We start from the raw sequence: 23,776 nt of genomic DNA, 5'->3' as shown, positions 1-23,776 counted from the left end.
TTTTTATTTTTTGACAATATCATCTTTGAAGAAACTATGGAACGACGTGGATGTACCAGCTTGAGGTTCTTCTTCCGTCACTTGTGCTGAAAACATACAAAATTCTTATTTTTATGAGTACACATTTGAGAATATTTTTTTAAAAATCACTGGGAAAAATACATGGACTCAAAATCTGTTGCTCAAAGGCTGTTGTAATCTTAGGAAAAAGAGGTTATGCTTAACTTCAATTAATAGTCCTCCACAAATGTCCATTATTGTTCATATTAAACAGATGTATGAATACGAGGGTTGATTGTTATACAAGTCTGACCCCGCCCATCACTCATCTACACAGCACATGACCTCATTGTCACTCAAAAATTTCATTCCATACAAATGTTCCTTGAGTTTTGAGAATAATCGGTTGCCATCAGGTGAATACGGGGGGTGTTCAAGCATCTCAAACACAGCTTCGTGAATAGCAGCCAATGACACTAATGCCTCGTTTGCTGGAGCATTGTCCCGGTGAAAGAAAACCTTGTAGAATTTTGCAATAGTCAGCGGTCTGTTGTAACTCAACCATTACAGGTTTTAACTTGTCGCTCGATACTTTACACATAGCCATATTAATGTCCTTAAAATATAGCTTGATTAGAATGACAGTTGTCAGCAAAAGTGAGAACATAACTTTGTAGTAACGTCTAAGAAGTGGTTTATATTGACACACGAAAAATCATTAGTATCTGGTAGTATTTTTTTTAATACAATGCTTGACATATAAATCAACATAATTATATAAAATCAGCTTTAAAACTAAAGAAAACTAAAATAAACTTAATTATTAACAACGTTCTTACAAGGTTACGTCATTTTGCAAAAATGTTAGAGATGAGACAAATTGATCAACGTAAATCATCATAATAAAGATGACATAATTTGTTTATACATCACACTATTTAATTTTGACACATTTTTTTATTACAATAACATTAAGACTAAATTAATATTTTGTAACAAATAATGTGAAATAAATTGTGATTATTACATTTTATTATAAAATCAGTAACCCAAATATACTTATTTATGTTATTTTTATGAATGTTATTGTCATTCAGTTTTAATGTTAAAAAAATCACTTCAAAGACAAACCGGCGAATCGGCTTTGTGTTGCAATGGGTATTAATATTAATTTACTTCATTACTAAATGATTGTTTAATGTTTTTTTTTTTACGTTTGCCTAATAAAAGACCAGTCAGTAAAATATTTTTGTGGTTAAACATAACATAGCGCAAAATTATCTTACATTTGTGTTATGATAATATATAGTTCGCGGTCTGGCAACACTACGCGGCCACTTCACGCATGCGCAGGCAAGATGTCGGGCGGGGAGGGGGCATTTGGCAGACTTTTGAACACAATACGATGCATGCGAACATGATTCTACACGCCTTCTGGTCTATTATAATTCTAAGTGCAACGGATTATCGAAATATGCTGCAGTTAGTGTACCGATGCAGTGCCCTACGCACCATTCGATGCGGTAAGGGAATTATGAGATGAAAATGAATGAACGCTTACTGGTCCACATGATCTGCTCCTGGACTGTGCCGCATTGCGTCATGGTGTGCGCCGTTAGCAGAGTGCTGTGTGTGAAGTATTTTCCGCACACGGTGCACGTGAAGTTCTTGCCTCCCGTGTGAATCCTCATATGTACCTTAAAGAGGAAATTACGATAATAATTACAGGCGGTGATTCAATGGCCACACTCGGGTAAACATTCTATAAAAGGAATTTTAGTGGGGATAGGTCCGCCTTGTACTGTAGTGATTGGCGCATCGGCCCACTTGGATGAAGATTTATTATATTTAGCTCACCTTCAGACTCCCCTTTCCAGCAAACCGCTTGTTGCAGACATCACAAATGTACGGCTTCTCTCCCGTGTGAGAGCGCATATGGCCGGTCAGATGACCGGCGCTTGTGAATCCTGGAAAACAAATTTCATGTATATATTAAATGTTATTAAATATTTAGTAAAATGTTTGACTACAAAGTTATTATATACAGTAAAACTCCTGTTTTACGTTTTTCAAGGGAGCAACAAAAAAAGTGTAAAACTGAGGAAAACTTTAAAGTGAGAAAATGAAAAATGTATGGGAAAAATTAAATTTCATTTAAATATAATTATTGTACAAGACTATACTAAATATACTGCAGAAAAATTGTAAGAACCGTCATGATTGGGGATTATTCATATTTACCAATGATTCAATAAAAAATATATTGTATTTTTCAAGCAATACTACAATATGTTATTTTTTATTGAATAAAAAAAAAACGTGTTTAAATAATTTTATCTGGGTACTTAACATTTAAAACACGAAAATAAAAATTTTAATTTGCATAAAATGCAAATAACGAATTTTTCCTTAAATATTGGGAAAAAATATTTATATGGTATCACTTTTTTTAGTATGGCACCACAAAATTACAACGGTCATTTACATCGCGGCAATTTCACACTTTTATGATAACTGTTTAAACTATCTCCTTTTCACATTATGTATATAGCATCAAAGAATATTTGTATTGCCAATTTTCTAAACTTTCTGCATCGTAATTTATTGATATAAAGACTAATCTTCCTAAACATGCGTCAACTGCATGTCACTATTTAGTAAAATGTCAAAATTAGACACTTAAACAAAATGGTCAATTACACTGCACCTACTTTGAATTTAGTTTAAGACAATAATTTACACATTTTTTGTATTTACCTAGATTTTATTTTCCATTCACGCGGCGGCGCGCGGCTCGTCTTTTGACAGATCGAATGAGTTATGGAAAAATTTCGACGTAAAACCGGGGTTATGAAAAACTTTAAAAATGTCAATTGGGGGGAATTTTGAATGAGAATGTATGGAAAAAAAATGGGACCTAAATATTACGGTGTAAAAAGCGGGAAAACGTAAAATCGAGGAACGTAAAAACGAGGTTTTACTGTATATATTAAGAATCATATATATATTTTCATTTTTTTCCGGAACTCGGGCCTCATTGTAAAAAAACTGATTAAATATTTCAATATTTTAAGTATTTATAATGAATAAAAATATTAATTATAAGGGCTTATAAAAACACTACGAGAATCTTAAAAAAAAGAATAATTTGTAGAGTAGGTTAAATCCGATATTCCTCCAGAGTGAAAATACCCTATTTATAAACACTTAACAGGTGTGAAAAGGTACGAATGCAGTGCCCTATCAACCATTGTGTGCAAACAGGGGTATTATTTATAATTTTTTTAATTCCACCAGTCTGAAGAAAATTTTTCTAGGAATGATCAAGTAAAAAAAATTGTATAAAATATAAATGTACCTTTGTTGCAAACCATGCACACGTGCGGCCTCTCCCCCGTGTGGAGGTGCTGGTGCACCTGCAGCCCCTCCTGGCGGGTGAACACCTTGGAGCACGTCTCGCACTGGTACGGCCGCTCTCCGCTGTGCACGCGCTGGTGTATCGCCAGCGTGTTCGCACCTGCACACACAAAGCCGGAACCGTGAACTGAGATGCGATACGACCAGTTTAATGATCATTTTCAAAGTTTTTGTAATTTTTCAATTACTCCCTGCGTGACGTCGCTAGTTCTCTTCGGTGAGAGTCTCATTGGTGAGTTGGCTTCCCGGAAACCGGAAATCTATCGTAACATTTTTTCATTGGTTGATTTAGAAGAACTCGTAACGTCATTTAAAGTATATGTTTCTTTTTTTGGATGATACCGTGTGTGTTGGATTTGTTCCGACGTTTCGGCTACCATTGCAGGAGCCATATTCAGGGTAATATGTATGAATAAATAAATAAAAAATAATAAAATAAAAATAAACTGAGTTTACCCTGTTTCACTCAGTTTACTGAGCAATAATGGGTGATTTAAATGTCAATTGTCTTTTGTATGCTGATGATGCCGTGCTTCTTGCTAACAACAAAGAGGAACTGCAGTTCTTGGTAACAAAGGTCTACGATGTATGCGAGGAAAGCGATTTGTTGATGAATGTCGATAAATCGAATGTGATGGTTTTTGAAAGAAATGAAAGTATGACTAAATGTGAAATCATTGTGAATGGAGTTATATTAAAACAAGTAGAGGAATTTGTGTATCTGGGAAGTATGTTTACTGATGGAATGACTGAGAAAGATATTGAAAGGAGGGTGAGTTCCGGGAACAGAGTGAACAGTGCACTTAAATCAACCTTGGCAAATAAATGTTCGGCGCAACAGGCAAAATAAGCAGTTCACAATGGAGTCCCGGTCCCGAACCTGATGTTTGAAAGCGAAGTATGGACTTGGAAAAATAGGGATGAAAGTAGGCTGAATGCTGTCAAAATGCGATCTCTCAGGCGAATGTGTGGTAAAACTATGTACGATAGATGCGCAAATGTCGAGATCCGTACATTATGTAAGCATTATCGACAAAATCAAGAAAAGAGCTCTGCTCTGGTTTGGACATGTAGAGCGAATGGACAGCAAAAGAACGGCTAAGAATATTTACAATACGAATGTTGATGGATGCAGAAATAGAGGAAGACCGAGAAAGACATGGCATGACCGAATCCAACAAATACTTGAAGGTGGACATGTCAAAAGTCGGAATAATCGGCGCGCGTGCATGAGAAGATGTATGAATGTGGAGGAAGCGAGATTACGGGGAAACGGCGTGATTGTTTGTTGTTGTTCAATAGAAAACTAACAAGAAATTGCAAAAAAAAATCCAAAAATACAATATTATTTATTTGGTTTACAAACAATGAAAAATAACACACATAAATATTGAAACAATAAAAAAAAATAGACACTACTTATTTTTCATCAATTCCATGTAAACGCTAACTAATTACATATTTATATAAAATGAGCAAAATAAATTATTAAATTGAATTTAAATTATTGTAAAAATTAAAAAAAATAAATGCAAAAATTGTACGAATTAATAATAAAATAAACATGAAAAAAAATTGTATTTAAATAATAATATTAATTAATATAATACTAATAAAAACAATAAACAAAATATGCATCGAAACAAAACCAGCAATGTAATCCATCAAAATTAATACATCAATATAAAAACGCATTTTGTATACACTTCTTAAACCTAAACAATCCAGCGTCAAAAATATCGATCTCTACGTTTTCAATGGTGTTGTATAATCTGCACATTCTTGACACTGGATTGAAGAAGGGCACATTATTCTTAAATGAATCCATGTGGAATGTTTTTGGGTTCCTTAAGGTACAACCATTAGGAACACTAATTTTTATATTACTTAAACAGCTTGCACTTTCCAATCTACCATTTACAATCTTGTATAAATATAACAAGTCATTTACTTTTCTTCTAGTTTCTAAAGTTTTTAAGTTAAAGTGTTGGAGTCACTTTTCATAACTATTTAGTGTAGAACCCAATTGACATTTCTGTGTTTCTAAGAATTTTTTTTGTATAGATCCAACAACACATATCTACTTACTGTTATATGGATTCCAAATGTATTTTTCTTTTGATAAAAATCCATTGACAAAGCAAAACATATGTACCTGCAAATGCTCGCCCGCATATTTGGCAGGCAAATGGCTTCTCTCCGGTATGCGTCCTCATGTGCACCGTTACATAACCTGATAAAAACAACAAATTAATGATTCCGAGTAATCGAAGATATGAATTATTTTAATACGTATATAAAATCACTATTGTTGTTTACTATTACAATCTGATTTACTGTCTTTTAGCACCTGGTGCTCATTCAATAATCTACATCTCAACTTAAGTAAGTGCGAGGTTATGAGATTTTTCATCTGGAAAATCCAATCATATACGACTACTCACTGAACGATGAAATATTATCATCCGTGTCTAGTATACGAGATTTAGGTATTATACTTGACACTAAACATTATTTTACAATTCATATTGAACATATTATCAATAAATCCTTAAAACTCCTTGGATTTATTAACAGAAGCACAACTGACTTCAAAAATATTAATACCCTTAAAGCTCTCTTCTGTTCCCTAGTTCGCCCGGACCTAGAGTATTCCTCTGTTATCTGGTCTCCTTATTATGATGTTCACATCAAAAATATTGAATCAGTTCAACATCGATTTTTAAGAAAAATGGGCTGGAGGTTGGGCTTATCCGGGATATGTATAATGAGTTAGAAACTAGCTTTTCTCTTCAAGACAGTCGAAATAAATCTGACCTTCTTGTCCTATTTAAAATTCTCAACTAACTCTTTGATGCGCCTGAATTACTGAGCTCGATAAAATTAAATATCCCAACTAGAAACCTCAGACAAAACTTACTCTTTCATACCGATAACCATAGAACTAACTATGGGTTTCATTCCCCTATGCCCAGAATTCTTAGGTCTGCCAACAAACATACCAGTCTTGATTTCTTTGATAACAAGTTGTCTTCTTTCAAACGATCACTGAATCAAATTAAATTATAAACACCTCTCTCCCGCTTCCACTCCCACCGAGTCTCCTATATACCATTGTGTCTTTCTACTCTCCTTTATAATAATTTTCCATGTATAAATATGTCCTTAAAAATGCCCATTGGGCGTATATACAAATAAATAAATACCCCCATATATTATTAGCACTCTTAAACACCTATATCATTGAACAGCAATTATTAAACTCAATAAAGAACTCACACGAGAGGTAGTATTATACATGATCAATATAGTGCAGGCTATTGGTAAAATAAACCAAAGTAGGGAAGAAAATGCCGAACACTCCTCTAGTGGAACGGCAGGCCTGTTGACTGCTGCCAACAGGCCGGCTTCTCCTGAAGAGTTTTGAGTGGTTTCCTCTCCACATAAGCTGAGAAGTTCCTGATTGGCCCACATTAGTATATCCCTCCTGATCCCAACAGTTTAGATAAGTTTAAAGAAATTAATTTGCAGAAAAATCCACTTTTGAAATATAAACCTTGTATATTATAAGCAAGGTAAATAATAAAGCAACTCCTATATAAAAAAAATTATAAAAAAAACAGCAATTATTGTCATAAGGAAACTTCGTAAGTATTTAAGTTAGTTTGATAATGTCCTAACAAGTCGAAATGCGTTACATATATTTGAAAAGAATAAAAGTAGAATTAAATCCAATAAAAGTGTTTTATTTTGGACACTTTCCTACATATTTATTTTACATTCAATGTGCACATTCAGCTTAAAATGAATAGTTTTTTCGCTACCTGTTATACCACGCACAAGTTGCGCATTGAACTTAAAATGAATAGTCTTTTTGCTGCTGGTTTAGTTGGTCTTCCCAAAAACAGCGATCGTGCACAGTGGCGGTTTTGCAATTTGACAACATCCAACTAACATACGATATTAATTGTGATCAACATTACCTCTCTGGGAGAATCTCTTGGGACACACGGGACACATATACGGCTTCTCCCCCGTGTGCACCCGAAGGTGTTTCTCCAAATTACACTGCTGCGTGAAACCCTTGTTGCATATCTTGCATTCAAAAGGCTTCTCTCCGGTATGGCTCCTGAGAAACATTACAATATATTCAAGTTGAAGGAAGAGACATACAGGTTACTGCGAGAGACGTATCAACTAAACACAAACACCTGTTTGCGGAGTAATCTATCGTCTTCAATTTCACCTCAACTGCAGGAAAACGATAATCCAATATTTTATAAAGCATGTTATTGTTTTACAGCAGAGTTGACTCTCCCTTCCCGGTGATGTGTGGCCAGTACACATTGCATTTAATAACTTCAATATCTCCATAAATATAATAAATGATGGGATGAGATTTTCCCTATTCCTTCGTTATATATATATTTGCGTATCGGTAAAAACGTTTTTTTTATTAAATAATTAATGCTCATTGGGAACATAAAAAGCGTTTGATCAAAAGTCGGAGATATCACCGATACAACAGAAAGTTTACCAATGTGTCGCATGTTGCGTTCGTAGTAAAAGAGTAATCCTAATATATAATTGTCTCGCACACTCTTTACGTCTCACTCTCGATATTACGGGTATATTTGGGAGCGAGAGAGATAATTTATGTGCGTCACACGCGGACAGGAGAGTTTCTTGTACTTCTCCCAGACGTTAGCTGTGTCAGTAGCTACTCGGCTTTCGTTGGAGGCGGTTCTTTTGCGCGCACTGAGAGCATGAATTAATGTTTTTTTTCATTTTTTAGCAATTAGATTAAAAATGCCATCACTTTGACTTCAACTATAAATAATTGAAGCAATTGCCGATGAATATTACACTTTTACAATTTAAAATCTCAAATTTTTTGCATGCGTAGTGACTACACAGCACCATAACACGCGGCAGTTTTTAGGACAGTGAGGGAAAGGTTAAGCATGTTAGGATGGTTATTAAGTCTCCCAAAATGACACGATGCAGCATTGAAGCTACCTCAACTGCAAGAAAATAATAGTCCAATATCTTAAAAAGCATGATATTGTTTTATGGCAGAGTTAAACATGTTAGGATAGTAATTAAATCTCTCAAAATGACATGATGCAGCATTGAAGCTAAGCAATGTTATATTGACGGGTTTACAGGAACAGAAGTGGATTGTGGTCTCACTGCTATGCAAATGATACACGGATGTTATTTTTATTGCAAACCAGGCGAGAGAAGTATGCTTGTTAATTTAATTGATACATGCATTGAGAAAATAGGGAACTGGATGGCTGAAAACAGACTAACATTAAACCCATAAAAAACGGAACAACTTTAGGTGGCTTCAGCCAGGCGACATAATTTGATTCAGGATACAGCCCTCCCCGATGTAGGGAGTACCGCTTTACCCACCGTTAAACTACTGGGAGTTTTACTTAATTCTGACCTTTCTCTTGACGCTCAAATTAGTAGATCGATAAGTTCATGCTTCTACCAGCTGAGACAAATTAAATGCATATGCAAAAATTTGCTGGTTGATGCCGCCCGTCAATTAATAAATGCGTTTGTAGTGTCTAGAGTCGATTATTGTAATGGTATCTATGCAGGTCTACCAATGAACAAAATGACTCGCCTACAGTCCGTATTAAATGCTGCAAAAAGACTTGTTTTCAGAATATCTAAATTCAGTCATATCACTCTACTTCTTTGGGAATTACACTGGCTACGTTTTCCACAGAGGGTGGAACACAAACTCTGTTGGCTTATGTATAAATCACTGCATAACTGTGCTCCAAAATATCTAAGGGAACTCTGCATTCCAGATGAACTAACTGACAGGCGTCTTACGCTTAGATCAGCTCCGTCTACGGCGAGAGAAAAGGTTATTATACCTCTATGCAAACATCGCATTACGTTCGGTGAACGCGCATTTGCGGTCGCAGATCCTACGGCATGGAATGCTCTCCCAACAGAGACGCGAGGCTATGAGAGTGAAGTGATGTTTTGAAAAAACTTAAAACCCACTTGTTCTCTAAATCATTTGAATAAATCTGTAGCATGTGATAACAAAATAAGTTTTTAAAATTAAATTACAAATTTAAAAGCTTAAATTAAATCTATAGAATCACTATGTAAAGCCCCCTTGAGATATTATATTATGAAAATGGCGCTTTATAAGTTGTCCATAATAATAATAAGTACATGTTTACCTGAGATGGATTCGAAGTGACCGCATTTCCACGTACTGCTTGTGACAAACTTTGCAAGAGAGCAGTTTGTTCCCCGTGTGATACTTGCTGTGTTTGGATAAAGACGTTGCCCATTTGAAACTTCGACCTGTAATATAAAATATTACTCAAGTTAAATTACCACCCGGGCTCAATCGCAGATGTTGTTTATCGACGTTGATTAAAAGTCCTTAAGAAACTTCATTGATCACAATCAAACCAGAAAAGAGTGAACCGCGATGATTAATGTGGCCACATGGCCTGACACCAAATGCCAAAGTGCCAAAGTCAACGCGAGTAGGGTTTCGGTTTGTGTTTTATTATTATTATTATTATTATTAATAAAACACTAGCAGCCGTTAAGCTGATGCGTGTATATCAAGTGTACATAGTTATTAAACATTATACATTGCTGTGTGCATCTAGTTAACATTCACTGAACTAGCACCCATCACTTTCTCGGGAAGGCCATTCCATTTCTCCGCGACTCGGTTTGTCGGGAAGTTCTTCCCGGGGTTGGATGAGAAGGAGGCAGTGTTCAGTTTCAATGAATGACCTCTGAGATGGCGGTTTTCATTCAAAGTGAGCATTGATTTCAACTTGGGTACATTATATTGCTCAGTTAAGATCTAGTCACACAAGTGCCTGCGCTCCCACAGTGAACTTAACCCGAGCTCCCTTAAGCGGTCCTCGTATGATTTATTTCTTAGAGAAACTACCATTTTAGTTGCTCTTTTTTGTCATTAGTTTTGAACTTTGCAAGGTTTCCTTTATTTATTATTAATTTATTTTACAGAAACAAACAGTCGACAATGATATAATAACATAAAAAAGATACGGTTTAAAGACAGACCAGCGAAGTTTCTAAATAAAAGCATACATATTAAATTGTGGTGCAACAAAAGGGTGTGTTTGTGTGTATTTGTAGGAGAGCAAGTGTAGAGGTGTGTTTGTGTGGGAGTAAGCGTTCAGGTGTATGTAAGTGTGAGCATCATTAAATACCAAGTGGTAGCGTATCGCAGCCAGAAAGAATGAGTCTTAATTTATTTTGAAATAAATTAAGGGGCATGTTAAATATAGCGATAGATGAAAAAAAAGCATTATAGTTTGAGCAAGAACGATAGAGGAAAGAGTGTTGCGCATAGTTAGCGCTACAGACTGGCAGATGGAATAAATACTTATTTCTTGTCACGCGAAAGGGGACATTAAGAATAATTTTAGAGAGTAGGTTAAAAGAGTCTACTTTATTATTTAATAATTTATGTAAATAGCATAGTTCAGATATAGTGCGTCTATTTTCAAGGGTAAGAAATCTATTTTGTTTAGCAGATTGGCTGTAAGTGCAAAGCGTTTTATTGTTTTTATTTTCTAGGTATTTAAAATTTTTTAAAAATAAAAATGCACTACTTTGAATGACGTCACTGGTCCATATGAACCATCCAAAGATATGAGAGATTTGAAGGATATCGGGTTTGGTTACCATAAACGAACCAATCGGAAGAACTGTCAGAGAACAACCTCTGACGTCACTTGCGAAGCTATTTCAGAAATACAAAACTTTAAAAATAGTGCTGATAATACGATATATAAAGAATATATATTTTTTTTAATTTGGCTTACTTTAAAATTCTATTAACAAACAAAAAAGTGAAAAAAAGATACTGAACTTAGTCATTGCCTATGAATATTCCATTTTTACAATTTCAAATCTCTCAATTTTGCATTTCACAGCACCGGAAGGATAAGACGTTTTTGGCACAGCAAGGAAAGAGTTAAATTCTGTACTGCAATTCACCACTGTGATTTTACCTCCTGGCCTATTGTGTTAAATTGTGCAAAAATAAATAAATTAGAACGGTTGGTACAATCGTTCTTTTTTTTTTTTTTTAATTTACCCCGTATACACAAATATTGAACACAATAACCAACCGCACACGCTGCAGAGATGCGGCTTCCCCTGCACGTTCCTCAGTTCCCCCGTGTGGCGCTTCTTGTGCTTGGTGAGGTTGCTGCTCTCGGCGAAGGTCTTGTGGCACACGTTGCACGAGTGCGGCTTCACGGCCTGGTGCGTCTTCATGTGGCGACGCAGCGCGCGCCCGGCGGGAAACGACTTGCCGCACGCGCCACACTTGAACTCCTCCTGGTGCCTCGCGGCGTGCATCTGACAAAACACAATCGAGGTGAACATTTCTCTGATTCGTCGGTCCGCAACACTACCATCGAACCACGGCCTGGTAATATACGTAGGCCTAATTATTATTTTAATGCAATGAGGTATGTCACTTTTATTAGTATGATTTCTTCTTAAAGTTTACCCAGTGGGGAAGATTTTTATAATTGTACTATTAGCTAACTCAAAGCATTTTTAATACACCACGGATTTACCCAGAAATAGAAGCTCAGTGTCATATGACCTATTATCGTCTTAAATTCTCAACTCACTCGAGATTTAGGTATTATACTTGAAACTAAACATTATTTTACAATTCATATTGAACATATTATAAATAAATCCTTAAAACTCCTTGGATTTATTAACAGAAGCACAACTGACTTCAAAAATATCAAAACCCTTAAAGCTCTCTTCTGTTCCCTAGTTCGCCCACACCCAGAGTATTCCTCTGTCATCTGGTCTCCATATTATGATGTTCATATCAAAAATATTGAATCAGTTCAACATCGATTTTTAAGAAAGATGGACTGTAGGTTGGGCTTATCCAGAGACCAATATATGTATAATGAGTTAGAAACTAGCTTTTCTCTTCAAGACCGGCGAAATAAATCTGACTTTTTGGTCCTATTTAAAATTCTCAACTCACTCTTTGATGCGCCTGAACTACTGAGCTCAATAAGATTAAATATCCCAACTAGAAACTTCAGACAAAACTTACTCTTTCATACCGATAACCATAGAGCTAACTATGGTTTTCATTCCCCTATGCCCAGAATCCTTAGGTCTGCCCACAAACATACCAGTCTTAATCTCTTTGATAGCAAGTTGTCTTCTTTCAAACGATCACTGAATCAAATTCAATTATAAACACCTCTCTCCCGCATTCACTCCCACCGAGTCTACTATATACCATTGTGTCTTTCTACTTTCCTTTATATTAATTTTCTATGTTTAAATATGTCCTTAAAAATGCCCATTGGGCGTATATATAAATAAATTAATTAATTAAAGACAGTGTAGAAATTGAATCATACACTTCCTGTGTGTAAACAATTGATTATTAAAATATTCAAATAACTAATGACAAAATGCTGACGCACACAACCACACACAACCTCAAGACCTCACTAGAAAGTAAAGCGAACACCTTGGTTATTTAGTCAGACATTTAAAGTCAGTTACAACACGTAGTGCAGTGCTCAGTTATCATATCATCGTATTCTTCCGTCAACTTCCACCTGGGTAGGAGCTCCCATTGCATCCACACGCACAATTCCTAAACCACTTTAATTTTTAATATGTGCTGATTTTAATATAAGGGAAAGGGAAATATTGCAGTGTAAAATGACCTAAATAAATATTTTGCATTGACCCGGCCAGGTATTGAACCTGGTACCTCAAACATAGAGGGCGACTAACGCACTAACCGCTACATTACAAGGCGAACTTTTCCCCACTCGATTTCTCCCGTGAAGTTAAATAGTTGGGCTCGTATTACAATTTGAAATCAACATTTATCTTCAATATATCTACAAAGTAAAGATTTCTGCATGAAAAATCGAATACGCATACGATTTTTTTTCTCAATACGTTCAATTGCAGGTTCGCACCCATATACAAGGACTGGCATTACACAAGAGTTGAATAATCGACATTTAGTTTTGACCGAGCATAGACATATTTATGTAGTATGTATGGCTTTGTATGGTTTTCTTTACCTTTAAATCCACTTTACTGTTGAATAATTCTCCACAAATTTGGCACTTGAATTTGATCATTACATCGGAGGAGTTGAGAAGCTGCATCTCTCTGTCTAAAAAAGACATTAAAAAAATATGTTGGTAAAATGTTTTATTAAATCTAAATAGCCGGGGCGAATTCTCCCTATAATCGATTATATGCACTTAATTTGCAAATAATTTAAACTAAACACTACCTCCTTCTCATCCAACCCCGGGAAGAACTTCCTGACAAACCGAGTGGCGGAGAAATGGAATGGCTTTCCCGAGAAAGTGATGGGTGCTAGTTCAGTGAATGTTAACTAGATGCTCACAGCAATGTATAATGTTTAATAACCATGTACACTTGTACACTCGATATACACGCATTAGCTTAATAGCTGCTAGTGTATTATTAATAATAATAAATGGCAAAAGTGGTCACTTTTGAGATCATACGGGCTATATCTCATAGAATATTGTATTGAACTTAGTCGATTATTTTACTATAGACGAGTCATCATTATCATTCCATGTCCGCTTCCTAGTCGGAGCATATGGTATCCACAAAGAGCCTCTATTACATTTACATTTTACTTTTTTTTTTTGCACCACAACAGGCCAGGAGGCCTAATTACAGTGGTGAATTACATCACAGAGCACTCGGGCTTGAGAAAAATCACATTTTAATTTTTGTGTTCTCACCGGGAATCGAACCCGGAACCTTCCGTGCGTGAATCAAGCGTCTTGACCACTACACCACGGAGGCCTCCATGCATCTCTATTAATATTATGACTTGTCCATTTGTAGCATTCAGGAGGATAAAAAATGTGTTTCTAATGGATAACTCACAAATGATGATTTTGAAGTTTTTTCTTTACCTTTGTCGATGATAACTCTAGTCGAGCCATCAATGTGGAACTCGATGATCTTGAAGTTCTGCACTCGGTCATTGTTGATGATGACTGTCTCCTCGTTATGCACCTCCTGCTCGCAATCGCTTACACCGTCGCACTTCAGACCTGACCGGAGGTCGGTGGAGATCAGGACATCGCTAGCCACCCCGTTCATTGGATCGACGGTAACGTAACTTTCTAAAAAATAATATTTACACAAGATAACCTGCTGAAACAATTATTAAACTTTATAAGAGATTGCTCCAAACTATTTTGTTCTTCAAACTTTGCCCAAAAAGATGACTAATAACGTCTGAACACAAGTTTGGAAAAATGTGCGATCACATGCGACACCTCACGTGCAAGCGGAACGAATGCTAACCAGAGATTGATGCACTGGAGCGGAAGTTCCGGCGAGTACAAGCGAGTGACACGAAGATGGGACTTCCCCTTTCTGTGGCACTTGTTATGCGAAATGTCGCTCGGGGTATTGAATCTAAATCTCGTATACGAGTATGTAATAAATACTGTCCTAAAATTTTAGGTATTTCTTCGTTACATATTTATGTATCGGTTTAAATAACTTTTAATGAAATAATAAATACTTATTATTGGACACAGAAAAAGCATTTTATCGGAAATCGGACGTTAATCACCATACTTTCGAATGTTTACTGATGTGTCGCATGTCATAGCGCAGCGTATGAAGTAAAAGAGTACCGAATAAAATACGATTGTCTCACACACTCTTTACGTCTCGCTTTCGATACTACATGTATATTCGGGAGCGAGAGAAATAATTAGGAGCATTTTTTTCACAATCGGTTTTGCTCGTTATATGAATTACTCGTTTCGAGAGGTTCTACTGTACATAATAAAATTGTTTCATTTTAATTAAAATAATGTCAATAAGCGTGTAAGTTTAACTATAATACAAGAAATTTCAACAGGTAGAGAGCTTGGAAAAATTACCTTCTATGTTGTCTAGTGACAGTTCGGTTTTCATGTCGAATGTGCCGATTTCAATGCAAGCTGAAAAAAAGATTTGAGTCAGGGCACAGTTAAGCTGCAAATGATAGTTTTAATTTTTGGAAGTCAGTAGGAACAGAGTGAAATGGACTAGTTGATTACGTTAAAACACAAGAGAACACAAATTGTCTTGAGAAACAATTTCTCCCCGTGGCTGTTTATCGTATTCGCGATCACAATGCAGCATCCGTGAACACCTAATATTAAATGTCAAAATATTTGCGTTTCGCGACGTATACTCCTGCTGTGCAATCACATATTTTAATTTCGCCGGTGTCAATATGGAAAATATTCCAAAAATACTCAATGCTATAAGTGATGTCCCATCTCTGTTGCAATTAATTTCTTTTCATGTTCCCAACTGTGTCACCAGAAGTCAAAATCTGCTATTTATAAAATCTTCTAAGAGCAACGTTTGTTTTTATGCCCCAATGTCCAGAATGTGTAGATTAGTCAATTCGTTACACGACTTGGAATTTTATGGGAAAGATCTTCCGGCTTTTCGTAGATCTCTTCGTGACTAAACAGTGTGGGATGAAGTTGGATTGGCATGGTCTTTAGTTTTTATGAATATATTGTAAACCATTATTGTTTTGCCCTTGTTTGTCTTTGCTACATAGTTTTATGTTCATTATGTTCAGTTTCTTGCATTTATGTTTCTTCATGTAACTGTTGTAATTGGCTTAGGCCGTATATATAATAAATAAAAAATAAAATAAAATTAAGCCTGCAGTTGGCGAGCCAAATGTCAAGAAAAGCAGTCGCCATACTAATTGTAATTAAACTTTAACTTTTTTGTACTAGATAGTCCTTACTATTTTGCAAATGCAATATATTGGCCAATGAGTGTTGGCCAATGAACTGTATTTATTTACGAGGAAAACAAAAAGCAAACCGACACGAGCGTTGACTTAGAGAATTCACACGCGTTGACTTATGGCTGTGGTAACTTAAGTATGTTCATTATTGTTCATTGTGATCGCTCAAATGCATAGCATGTTTTTTTTGTATAATTTTATTTAGTATGTACTATTATTTGGCATATGATTTATTGCTCCTATTCCTTATATTTCTTACTATAATTGAGTGAATTTCTAAAAAACATAACTCAATTATCATTTCAATTATGCTTTTATAAATATATATATTCTTTTTCTGTTGATTTAAATCATGCTCTTATTTTGTGTTATTTTTTTTTAATACTACTATATTTTACTATTATTTTGTTGATTTTAATGATACCACTATTTTGTATATTTGATTATGTGTGATTCTTAATTTGTATAATTTATATTTTAAAAATTATTTCTGATTATCTTTTTTGCATTGTATTCTTTGGAATTTGATTATTTATTACATTTACCTTTTTTATAAATTGTGATTCTATGTCATTATAATTTGATCTAATTAATTTTACTATGTATTTTTATTGTTATTTATTGTGGCTTGACACGGGCATAGCCTAAAAAGCCTTAATAAGTTCATAAATATTTAATTTTGTAATTTTGAATGAATAAATAAATAAGCATGTCGATAGTTATTTGTGATTGAGCTACGGGAGAGCTTCCTACATTCAAGTTGCTATCTCAATTCGATATTCCATTCTTGAAAATGTTTTAAATTATTTTATGTAGATAAAAATTAAAATGGTTAGAAAAACAATGTTTTTAATTGACTAGTCGGCCTCGTGGTATAATGGTCAGTGCATTTACCTACCATGCAAGAGGTCTCGGGTTCGATTCCCGATATGGTTGATATGAAATATTATTTAAAATGGTGTTTTTACACTAGAGTATTTCATAGTGCCCGGACTGGTACCTGAAACGTAACAAAAAATTATCAAGATACGCTGCAATCGTTGTACCAATGCAGTGCCCTATGCAGCATTCGGTGCGGAAAGGGAATGATAACGATTTATTCAAATGTAAATATCAGATTTGTATTTGAAAAAATGCAATAAATATTTCTGTACCTCAGAGGCAGACGGATGCAAATCCAGAATTTGATGAAATGACATTTCGATTTTCATATCCAGTTTATGATGATGTAGATTGATTTTGAAGAAATTTAAGTCTTATAATGAAAGAACCAATGTATTAAGATACTGAAAATACAAACGAATGCTATAAATGATTAGAAATCACTTAGAGAAAGTAGATTCTTTAGGCTTTGGTTGAACATTTGACGTTTGGATTTGCATCCGTCTGTTTCTGAGGTACATATTTTAATATTGCTTATAGTACAAAGTGGCCTTTATGGTTTCTTTAAATGATAAATATATTTAACTTTATAATTTATAGAGGGGAAAAAATTCCCCGATGAATTTGTGACAAGAGGTTCTGATTTAATAAATAAAAATGGACACATCTTGTTAAACCACATACCTTCTGGCTGTTCGTCGGTGTCCATGAAAATCTCTCCATTATTATATTCGTCCACAAGTTTACTTTTCAGATGCTCGTTCATTTTTGCCTAAAAATAGAATCAAAATCAAAAGAGCAAATATATTAATCATCCGTCTGTTTCAACGTGTAGTGACAGGTCTACAGTTAAAACGCAAAGTAATATGACAAAAAGGTGCGAAGGTTTTCACGGTCGCTGTTATCTATAATATGTTTCTTTTTTGGGTGATAATGTGTGTGTTGGATATGTTCCGACGTTTAAGAACATGTAAACTTGGGCATCCTGACAAATCTGCAATAGCGGAAAACTTCATAGACACCGGACATTTTTTAACTTTCGAACTGAAATTTTTGCATAAACCCAGTAATTACAGTGCACGAATAATAAAAGAGGCAATTGAAATACACAGCCACCCAAATAACATAAACAAAGACGACGGGCTTAAATTAAACTCAACATGGTTCCCAGCACTACATACTACAAAAATGAATAGAAATGTGCCTACTGCCGACTGCGACACGGTACAATTACTAGTACTTAAACACATACTTTTTTTCTACAAAACACTCAGTTTACCCTGAAGATGGCTCCTGCAATAGTAGCCGAAACGTCGGAACATATCCAATACACACGGTATCATGCCTTTTGAAATAAATATTTATTTGATTAAACTCACTTGGAATTCTTCACTGATAAATGCTCTGATGATCTTTTCACTCGTCTCGCTCATCTGCTTGAACGCGAACGACCGACTGATCGCGATGACGCACTGCTTACACAGCAAGTTTGGTAGACCGTCGTTTTCATGAACCTGGACAAATTACGTAAGAAATTACTTCGACACGAAGCATCGATCGAACATCTTCATAAAACTAACCATTTTTTTAGACGAGTATTGTTGGTACAAACATAGGCAAAATGGAAATGCTACAACAACAACCAACTATCACCCATTTCTAATAATTCGCCGATAATACTAGTTGATTCCGGAACGTCCAATACACCATTTGCTATTTTATATAAGTTCTTACCTGAAGATTGGTGATAGCCATCATCATTTCATCCAGACAGGACCCGTAGAGTGGCTGCATTGTTCCCTTCTTGCCCAAGCAAGCCCGGCAGACTTCGTCCAGCTTCAGCGGATTGATTAGATATATTGACATATCCATGTTTAACCTGACATAAAAATAAAACGCTTAGAACACATTATTTAATGATTTATTTTAAATATTTATTTGTTAATTTACACGCCCTACGGCCTTTTACATATATTAGAAATTACATTCAAGTGCAGCAGTGAAACATAAGTATGTAAATTTAGTTAAAATTAAAGATAACATAAGAAAAGCTAAAAGATACAATAATAAGTAAAAATCAGGAAATGTACCAACATAGGTATAGGGTACATAGAAAAATATTTAATAAATTTACATATGAAAACATACACACATACATATACATACATATAAGTTTATACATTATTATAGAGATACATGAGAAAACAAAATAGTCAATAAAGAACAAATTAAGTAATATGATTTTATTCTACTTTTATTTATAAATTTTTACCAGTGACTGGGTTTCGTTGTGACCGACATCGTCAGACTGGTGGCAGACTAAACAAATTTCTATGTTATATACGGGACCGATACTCTTTCAATATAAATTCTCCTTATTGGCGAGTGTGCAGTGTGCACTGTAGTTTCTAATTATTTTGCAAAATCATTTACAAATAGGAGCACGTCCTACAGCTACAGAGCGTTTAGTTTAGACGGTCGGATTCCAGACCCTATTTATTTATGAATTTGAGGCTTGAATTAATCGAATAGTCAACGACATTTACACACGGAAGCCAGTTGAACGAACGTCTTGTAGCTACAAAGCGCATGACAAACGGCATCCTAGAAACTTAACAATGATCGATGATTTAAATCTGTGTTATACCTCACTGTTGATAATCAGTTATGATAAAGGCTTATAGTAATAAAAACATAAACAAGTCAAGTAAATTCATCACGCGCACCATTAATAGCAATAATCTCGCCATTTGTACAATGTGACAGATAGATAGATTTGCGACAATTTTTATGCAATTATTTGGATGCATTTAACACCGATAAACATAAAGGTACGGTAAAGCAATAATATATTTTAATGATTTAAAACATAAACTGTAATTAAATAGGCCGCAAGCGCACAAATTCAAGACTTAGAAAAAGAGCATCCATTTCTGAAATGACACCGAAAGTACATTTTGCGTGAATATTATGAACATATTAAGGTAAGTGATTGAAATATAATAAACTGCTAGCACGTGTTCATGTTTTATGAAGAATTTTATTATTTTTAAACTAAATTTAAATAATAAACATAACCTACGTTTGTGATAAATCCTTAGGCAACTGTCAAATAACAAATTAGGAAAGATAAAAAAGAATTTTGACACAAGAAAGGCATAGAAAATTATATGTGTATAGATGTGAATATGTGCAATAGAGATGCGACACCCAATTTTTCACAAAATTTGGTGCTGTGGTTTTGGTAGTGTTGAGCTTATTTCCCGTTCTCCGTGATAAGTATCGATTATAATCGTATTTTTAACTATAATGTTTTTTATGATTAGACCTATAGAAAAACGAGAGTAAATAATTAAAAGACGAATAAATTAAATAATTCAGAAGCGAATGATAAAAACGACTTATGTTTTGAAGAGATGTGGGTGCATAACATGTTTCTCTATGAAAACAACAAGTCAACTCACCAACCTGCTAATGGTTATACCCGTAAAGCGATTTCATTTCTAAAATAATAGTATCGTATCGAATTTTTAAGTGACTTCCTCACGGAATGCATATTCAAAATAATGTTTTTTTTAAATTTTCTTGCGTAATTTACAAATTTAATTATATCAACCTTTTGACATTTACATTTGGATCTATGCAATGTTTTTGATATCACTTTTTAATAAATGTGTATCTGTTTAATATACGAATATAACGAACGATATATTTGTTCTGTTTCTCGCAGTTAGAGTGTAACTAAAGTGTTTTCCAATGGAAATATATAAAATGGATTTAGAAAAATTAATTGTACTTTCAAAATTAATACGTAATTGTTTTCATACATAACTTTAAAAAAGAAACTATGTCCCTAGAAAAACGCGACATGTTTGGCATTGATAATTGTGACTTCAAAATTCATGATGATGTTCTATAAAAATTTTAACGTGTACAAACAAAGTTCAAAATTAACATGAATCGTGGCTTATTAGGGGCGTGCCGAGCATTTTCGCGGGAATTAAAAAATATTATTTATGCTACTAATAGGTAGTATTTTTTTTTAACTCGACAGTATTTTATAAACTTAAGAGTAATAAGTTATTTTCATTTTTTATTTTAAAAAGTAGTGTTTCTCTATTAGTGATAGAGTTGCCCTATATTTTGACACAATGTGCTCCAATATGCATTTCATGTACGGATTAAACCGGTCTCACAAAATAAATTACGTTTTTGATCTTTAAGTTAACTTCCAAAATAGCTCAACAAAAGTCCGTTTTGACAACCGGCACAATGGCCCAGAAAAACTCACTGTGCACCTACCTAGTTCGTTTCTTCGTAGGTACCTAATTTTCCAGATTCATATAAATATATCGATCTGTCATATTTAAAATATGATAAACTTCAGTCGGAGATAATGTAGAACTATTACTAGTTGTCGCTATACGATGAATTTTATGAAAAGTCAATGGAACCGCTCAATGTTACTACTTTTGTTACTTTTTGCGGTTTTATATTTGCTTAAAATACGTTTGACAACCGTTAATAATTATTATAATAATCAAATTCCCAATCTACAGAATGATCCCGCTAATTTACCGAGTCCTGGAAAATCCATTTTCTTCCTGGAAACTTCCACACCGAACGAGGACGGATTGGTTGTGACAATAACAGCGAGGCAAGCGTGTGCCGTGGAGTCTGCAGCGAGACTGAACCCCCACTCGAGGGTGTATTTACTATTTATTGTACCACTGCAATATCCCGAGGAGTCTTGCGACAGCACCAATTGCACAACTGTGCAAAAGATGCTTTTGTGTAAAAACGTTTTTATGAGGACAATTGACCCGGAAGATTACGCAGTCAAAACTCCATTGGAAAAATTGTTCAAAAGTGGTATTTTAAAGGAGTCGTCATACTTGGTGGAGCATACCAGCGATGTGTTGAGATTACTCACACTGTGGAAATATGGCGGAACTTACCTAGATTTGGATGTTGTGGTGCTAAGATCGTTCGAAGACTTGGAGCCGAATTTTGTCGGAGAATCAAAAAATTCAGTCAACAATGGTGTGATGAATTTTGCACCGAATGGATTTGGACATCATTTGGTTGAACTTTGTTTAAGGTGTGTGTTTTCTTGTTCAGATAAACTTCATCAAAGTCATGCAGGTTTTTAGGTATTACACAATTCTTAGAAAACCTCTTACGAAGATTTTTCCTCAATCTCTCCTTATTGTTCGACCAGAAGTGTGGATATGCTTCTTTTAGGTAAAATTGTCTCACATCCAGCACCTTCATGCACTGGAACAACTGTTTTACGGGTAAGCTGGAAGATGCCAGAAGATCTTAGCAATAATTAATGGGAAATTATGAGAGGCTTTATGATGAATGACGTACAACCTCCCAACCAACTATTTCATTGGTTTCATTGGTTTGAAACAAAGGAAATTACACACTTATCCAGAAGGTCCCTAAAACAGTAGAATAGATGGCGTTTCTGTGGAATTATGATTGCGAGAATGGAGAAGAAAATGTGAGTGTTTCTGGCAAACCAATCTTTTTTATTTCAAATTTCTCTATTCCCTAGAGAGCGTTTCGAATTGCACTGCTGGGAATCGAAATACGAATAGTATAAAATAATAAATCTTTAATGAAAATATTTAATCGATTTAATTAAGTAATTAGTTGTTGACGGCATGTTTTATTTATTCCAGAGAACTGGAGGCGAGTTATGTTGCAACACATTGGGATTCCAATGGGCCCGGGGTTATTACTAGAGTATTGCAAAGAATTTGTGACACTAATGAAACTAAAAAGATGACCCCAGAAAAGTGCCAAGGTATGACCAATATGTAGGCTTTTTTCCAACACGAAAGTGCTGGATTTTTCCTATCCATGTTCCTAATTTTATATTTTGACAAAATTATCACAAACTATGAATATCAAAAACACCGTAGGTCCTTAAAGAACTCACACGAGAAGTAGTATCATACATGGTCAATATAGTGCAGGCAATTGGTAAAATAAACCGAAGTAGGGAACAAAATGCCGAACACTCCTCTAGTGGAACGGAAGGCCTGTTGACTGCTGTCAACAGGCCGGCTTCTTCTGAAGAGTTTTAAGTGGTTTCCTCTCCACATGAGCAAATGCTGAGAAGTTCCCGATTGGTCCACATAAGTGTATCCCTCCTGATCCTAACAGTTTAGATAATTTTAAAAAAATTTAATTGCAGAGAAATCCACCTTTTTATATATAAACCTTGTATATTATAAACAAGGTAAATAATTAATCAACTCTCATATAAAAATTTAAAAAAAGGTCCTTAATTTTAATAATTATTTTCGTTTTACGAAAACTTCGCAATTTAATGGCTTTTTCATTTATGAAAATTACAAGTCAAAAAACACCGTCATTAAAAATGTTTAGGGAGACCGAGGAGGGTTGTAACAGAGGAAAGTTGTAACAATGGCGATCTCAAGAAATTCACGATCGATAGAGTACCGGCAACACCGCGCATTTATTGCTTTTTTGATGCGCAACTTGATGGAGTTGGCAACAGCAGTCTACAGGCCGTAGCTGGGTGTATACGACACGGTTTCAAAGCGTGATATTGTCTTTTATAGCTCGCAT

At 34.8% G+C, this 23,776-nt stretch overlaps 2 protein-coding genes across 4 annotated transcripts; one reads left to right on the top strand and one right to left on the bottom strand.

The window, feature by feature from the left end:
- On the bottom strand, nucleotides 1-20,348 carry LOC148273865 (uncharacterized). Of its 3 annotated transcripts, none has more exons than XM_088238035.1 (15): nucleotides 20,253-20,348; nucleotides 18,905-19,049; nucleotides 18,550-18,684; nucleotides 17,855-17,942; nucleotides 15,414-15,473; nucleotides 14,427-14,639; nucleotides 13,545-13,639; nucleotides 11,583-11,814; nucleotides 9,636-9,762; nucleotides 7,401-7,546; nucleotides 5,573-5,650; nucleotides 3,359-3,517; nucleotides 1,858-1,967; nucleotides 1,562-1,697; nucleotides 1-86 (listed from the first exon to the last, which is right to left on the bottom strand). In XM_088238035.1, the coding sequence occupies exons 2-15, from the start codon at nucleotides 19,040-19,042 to the stop codon at nucleotides 4-6; spliced, it is 1,800 nt and encodes a 599-aa protein (XP_088094161.1). In that variant the 5' UTR covers nucleotides 19,043-19,049; nucleotides 20,253-20,348; the 3' UTR covers nucleotides 1-3. The 3 variants fall into 3 exon arrangements, with proteins under 3 accessions (XP_088094161.1, XP_088094162.1, XP_088094163.1); XM_088238036.1 differs by having other exon boundaries at nucleotides 14,427-15,101; nucleotides 15,189-15,473; nucleotides 20,253-20,277; XM_088238037.1 differs by lacking the exons at nucleotides 17,855-17,942; nucleotides 18,550-18,684; nucleotides 18,905-19,049; nucleotides 20,253-20,348 and having other exon boundaries at nucleotides 14,427-14,670; nucleotides 15,414-15,510.
- On the top strand, nucleotides 19,931-23,002 carry LOC148273864 (alpha1,4-N-acetylgalactosaminyltransferase 1-like). Its single transcript, XM_088238031.1, has 3 exons — nucleotides 19,931-20,001; nucleotides 21,730-22,271; nucleotides 22,861-23,002. The coding sequence occupies exons 1-3, from the start codon at nucleotides 19,975-19,977 to the stop codon at nucleotides 23,000-23,002; spliced, it is 711 nt and encodes a 236-aa protein (XP_088094157.1). The 5' UTR covers nucleotides 19,931-19,974.
- The last annotated feature ends 774 nt before the right edge of the window (nucleotides 23,003-23,776 follow it).

Source organism: Micrasema longulum, unplaced genomic scaffold (genome assembly GCF_059751315.1).
Source record: "Micrasema longulum isolate JH-2025_06_02 unplaced genomic scaffold, ASM5975131v1 h1tg001822l, whole genome shotgun sequence".
NCBI lineage: Eukaryota > Metazoa > Arthropoda > Insecta > Trichoptera > Brachycentridae > Micrasema > Micrasema longulum.
The sequence above is the reverse complement of the archived record's forward strand: the minus strand, read 5'-3'. Positions and strand labels throughout refer to the sequence as shown.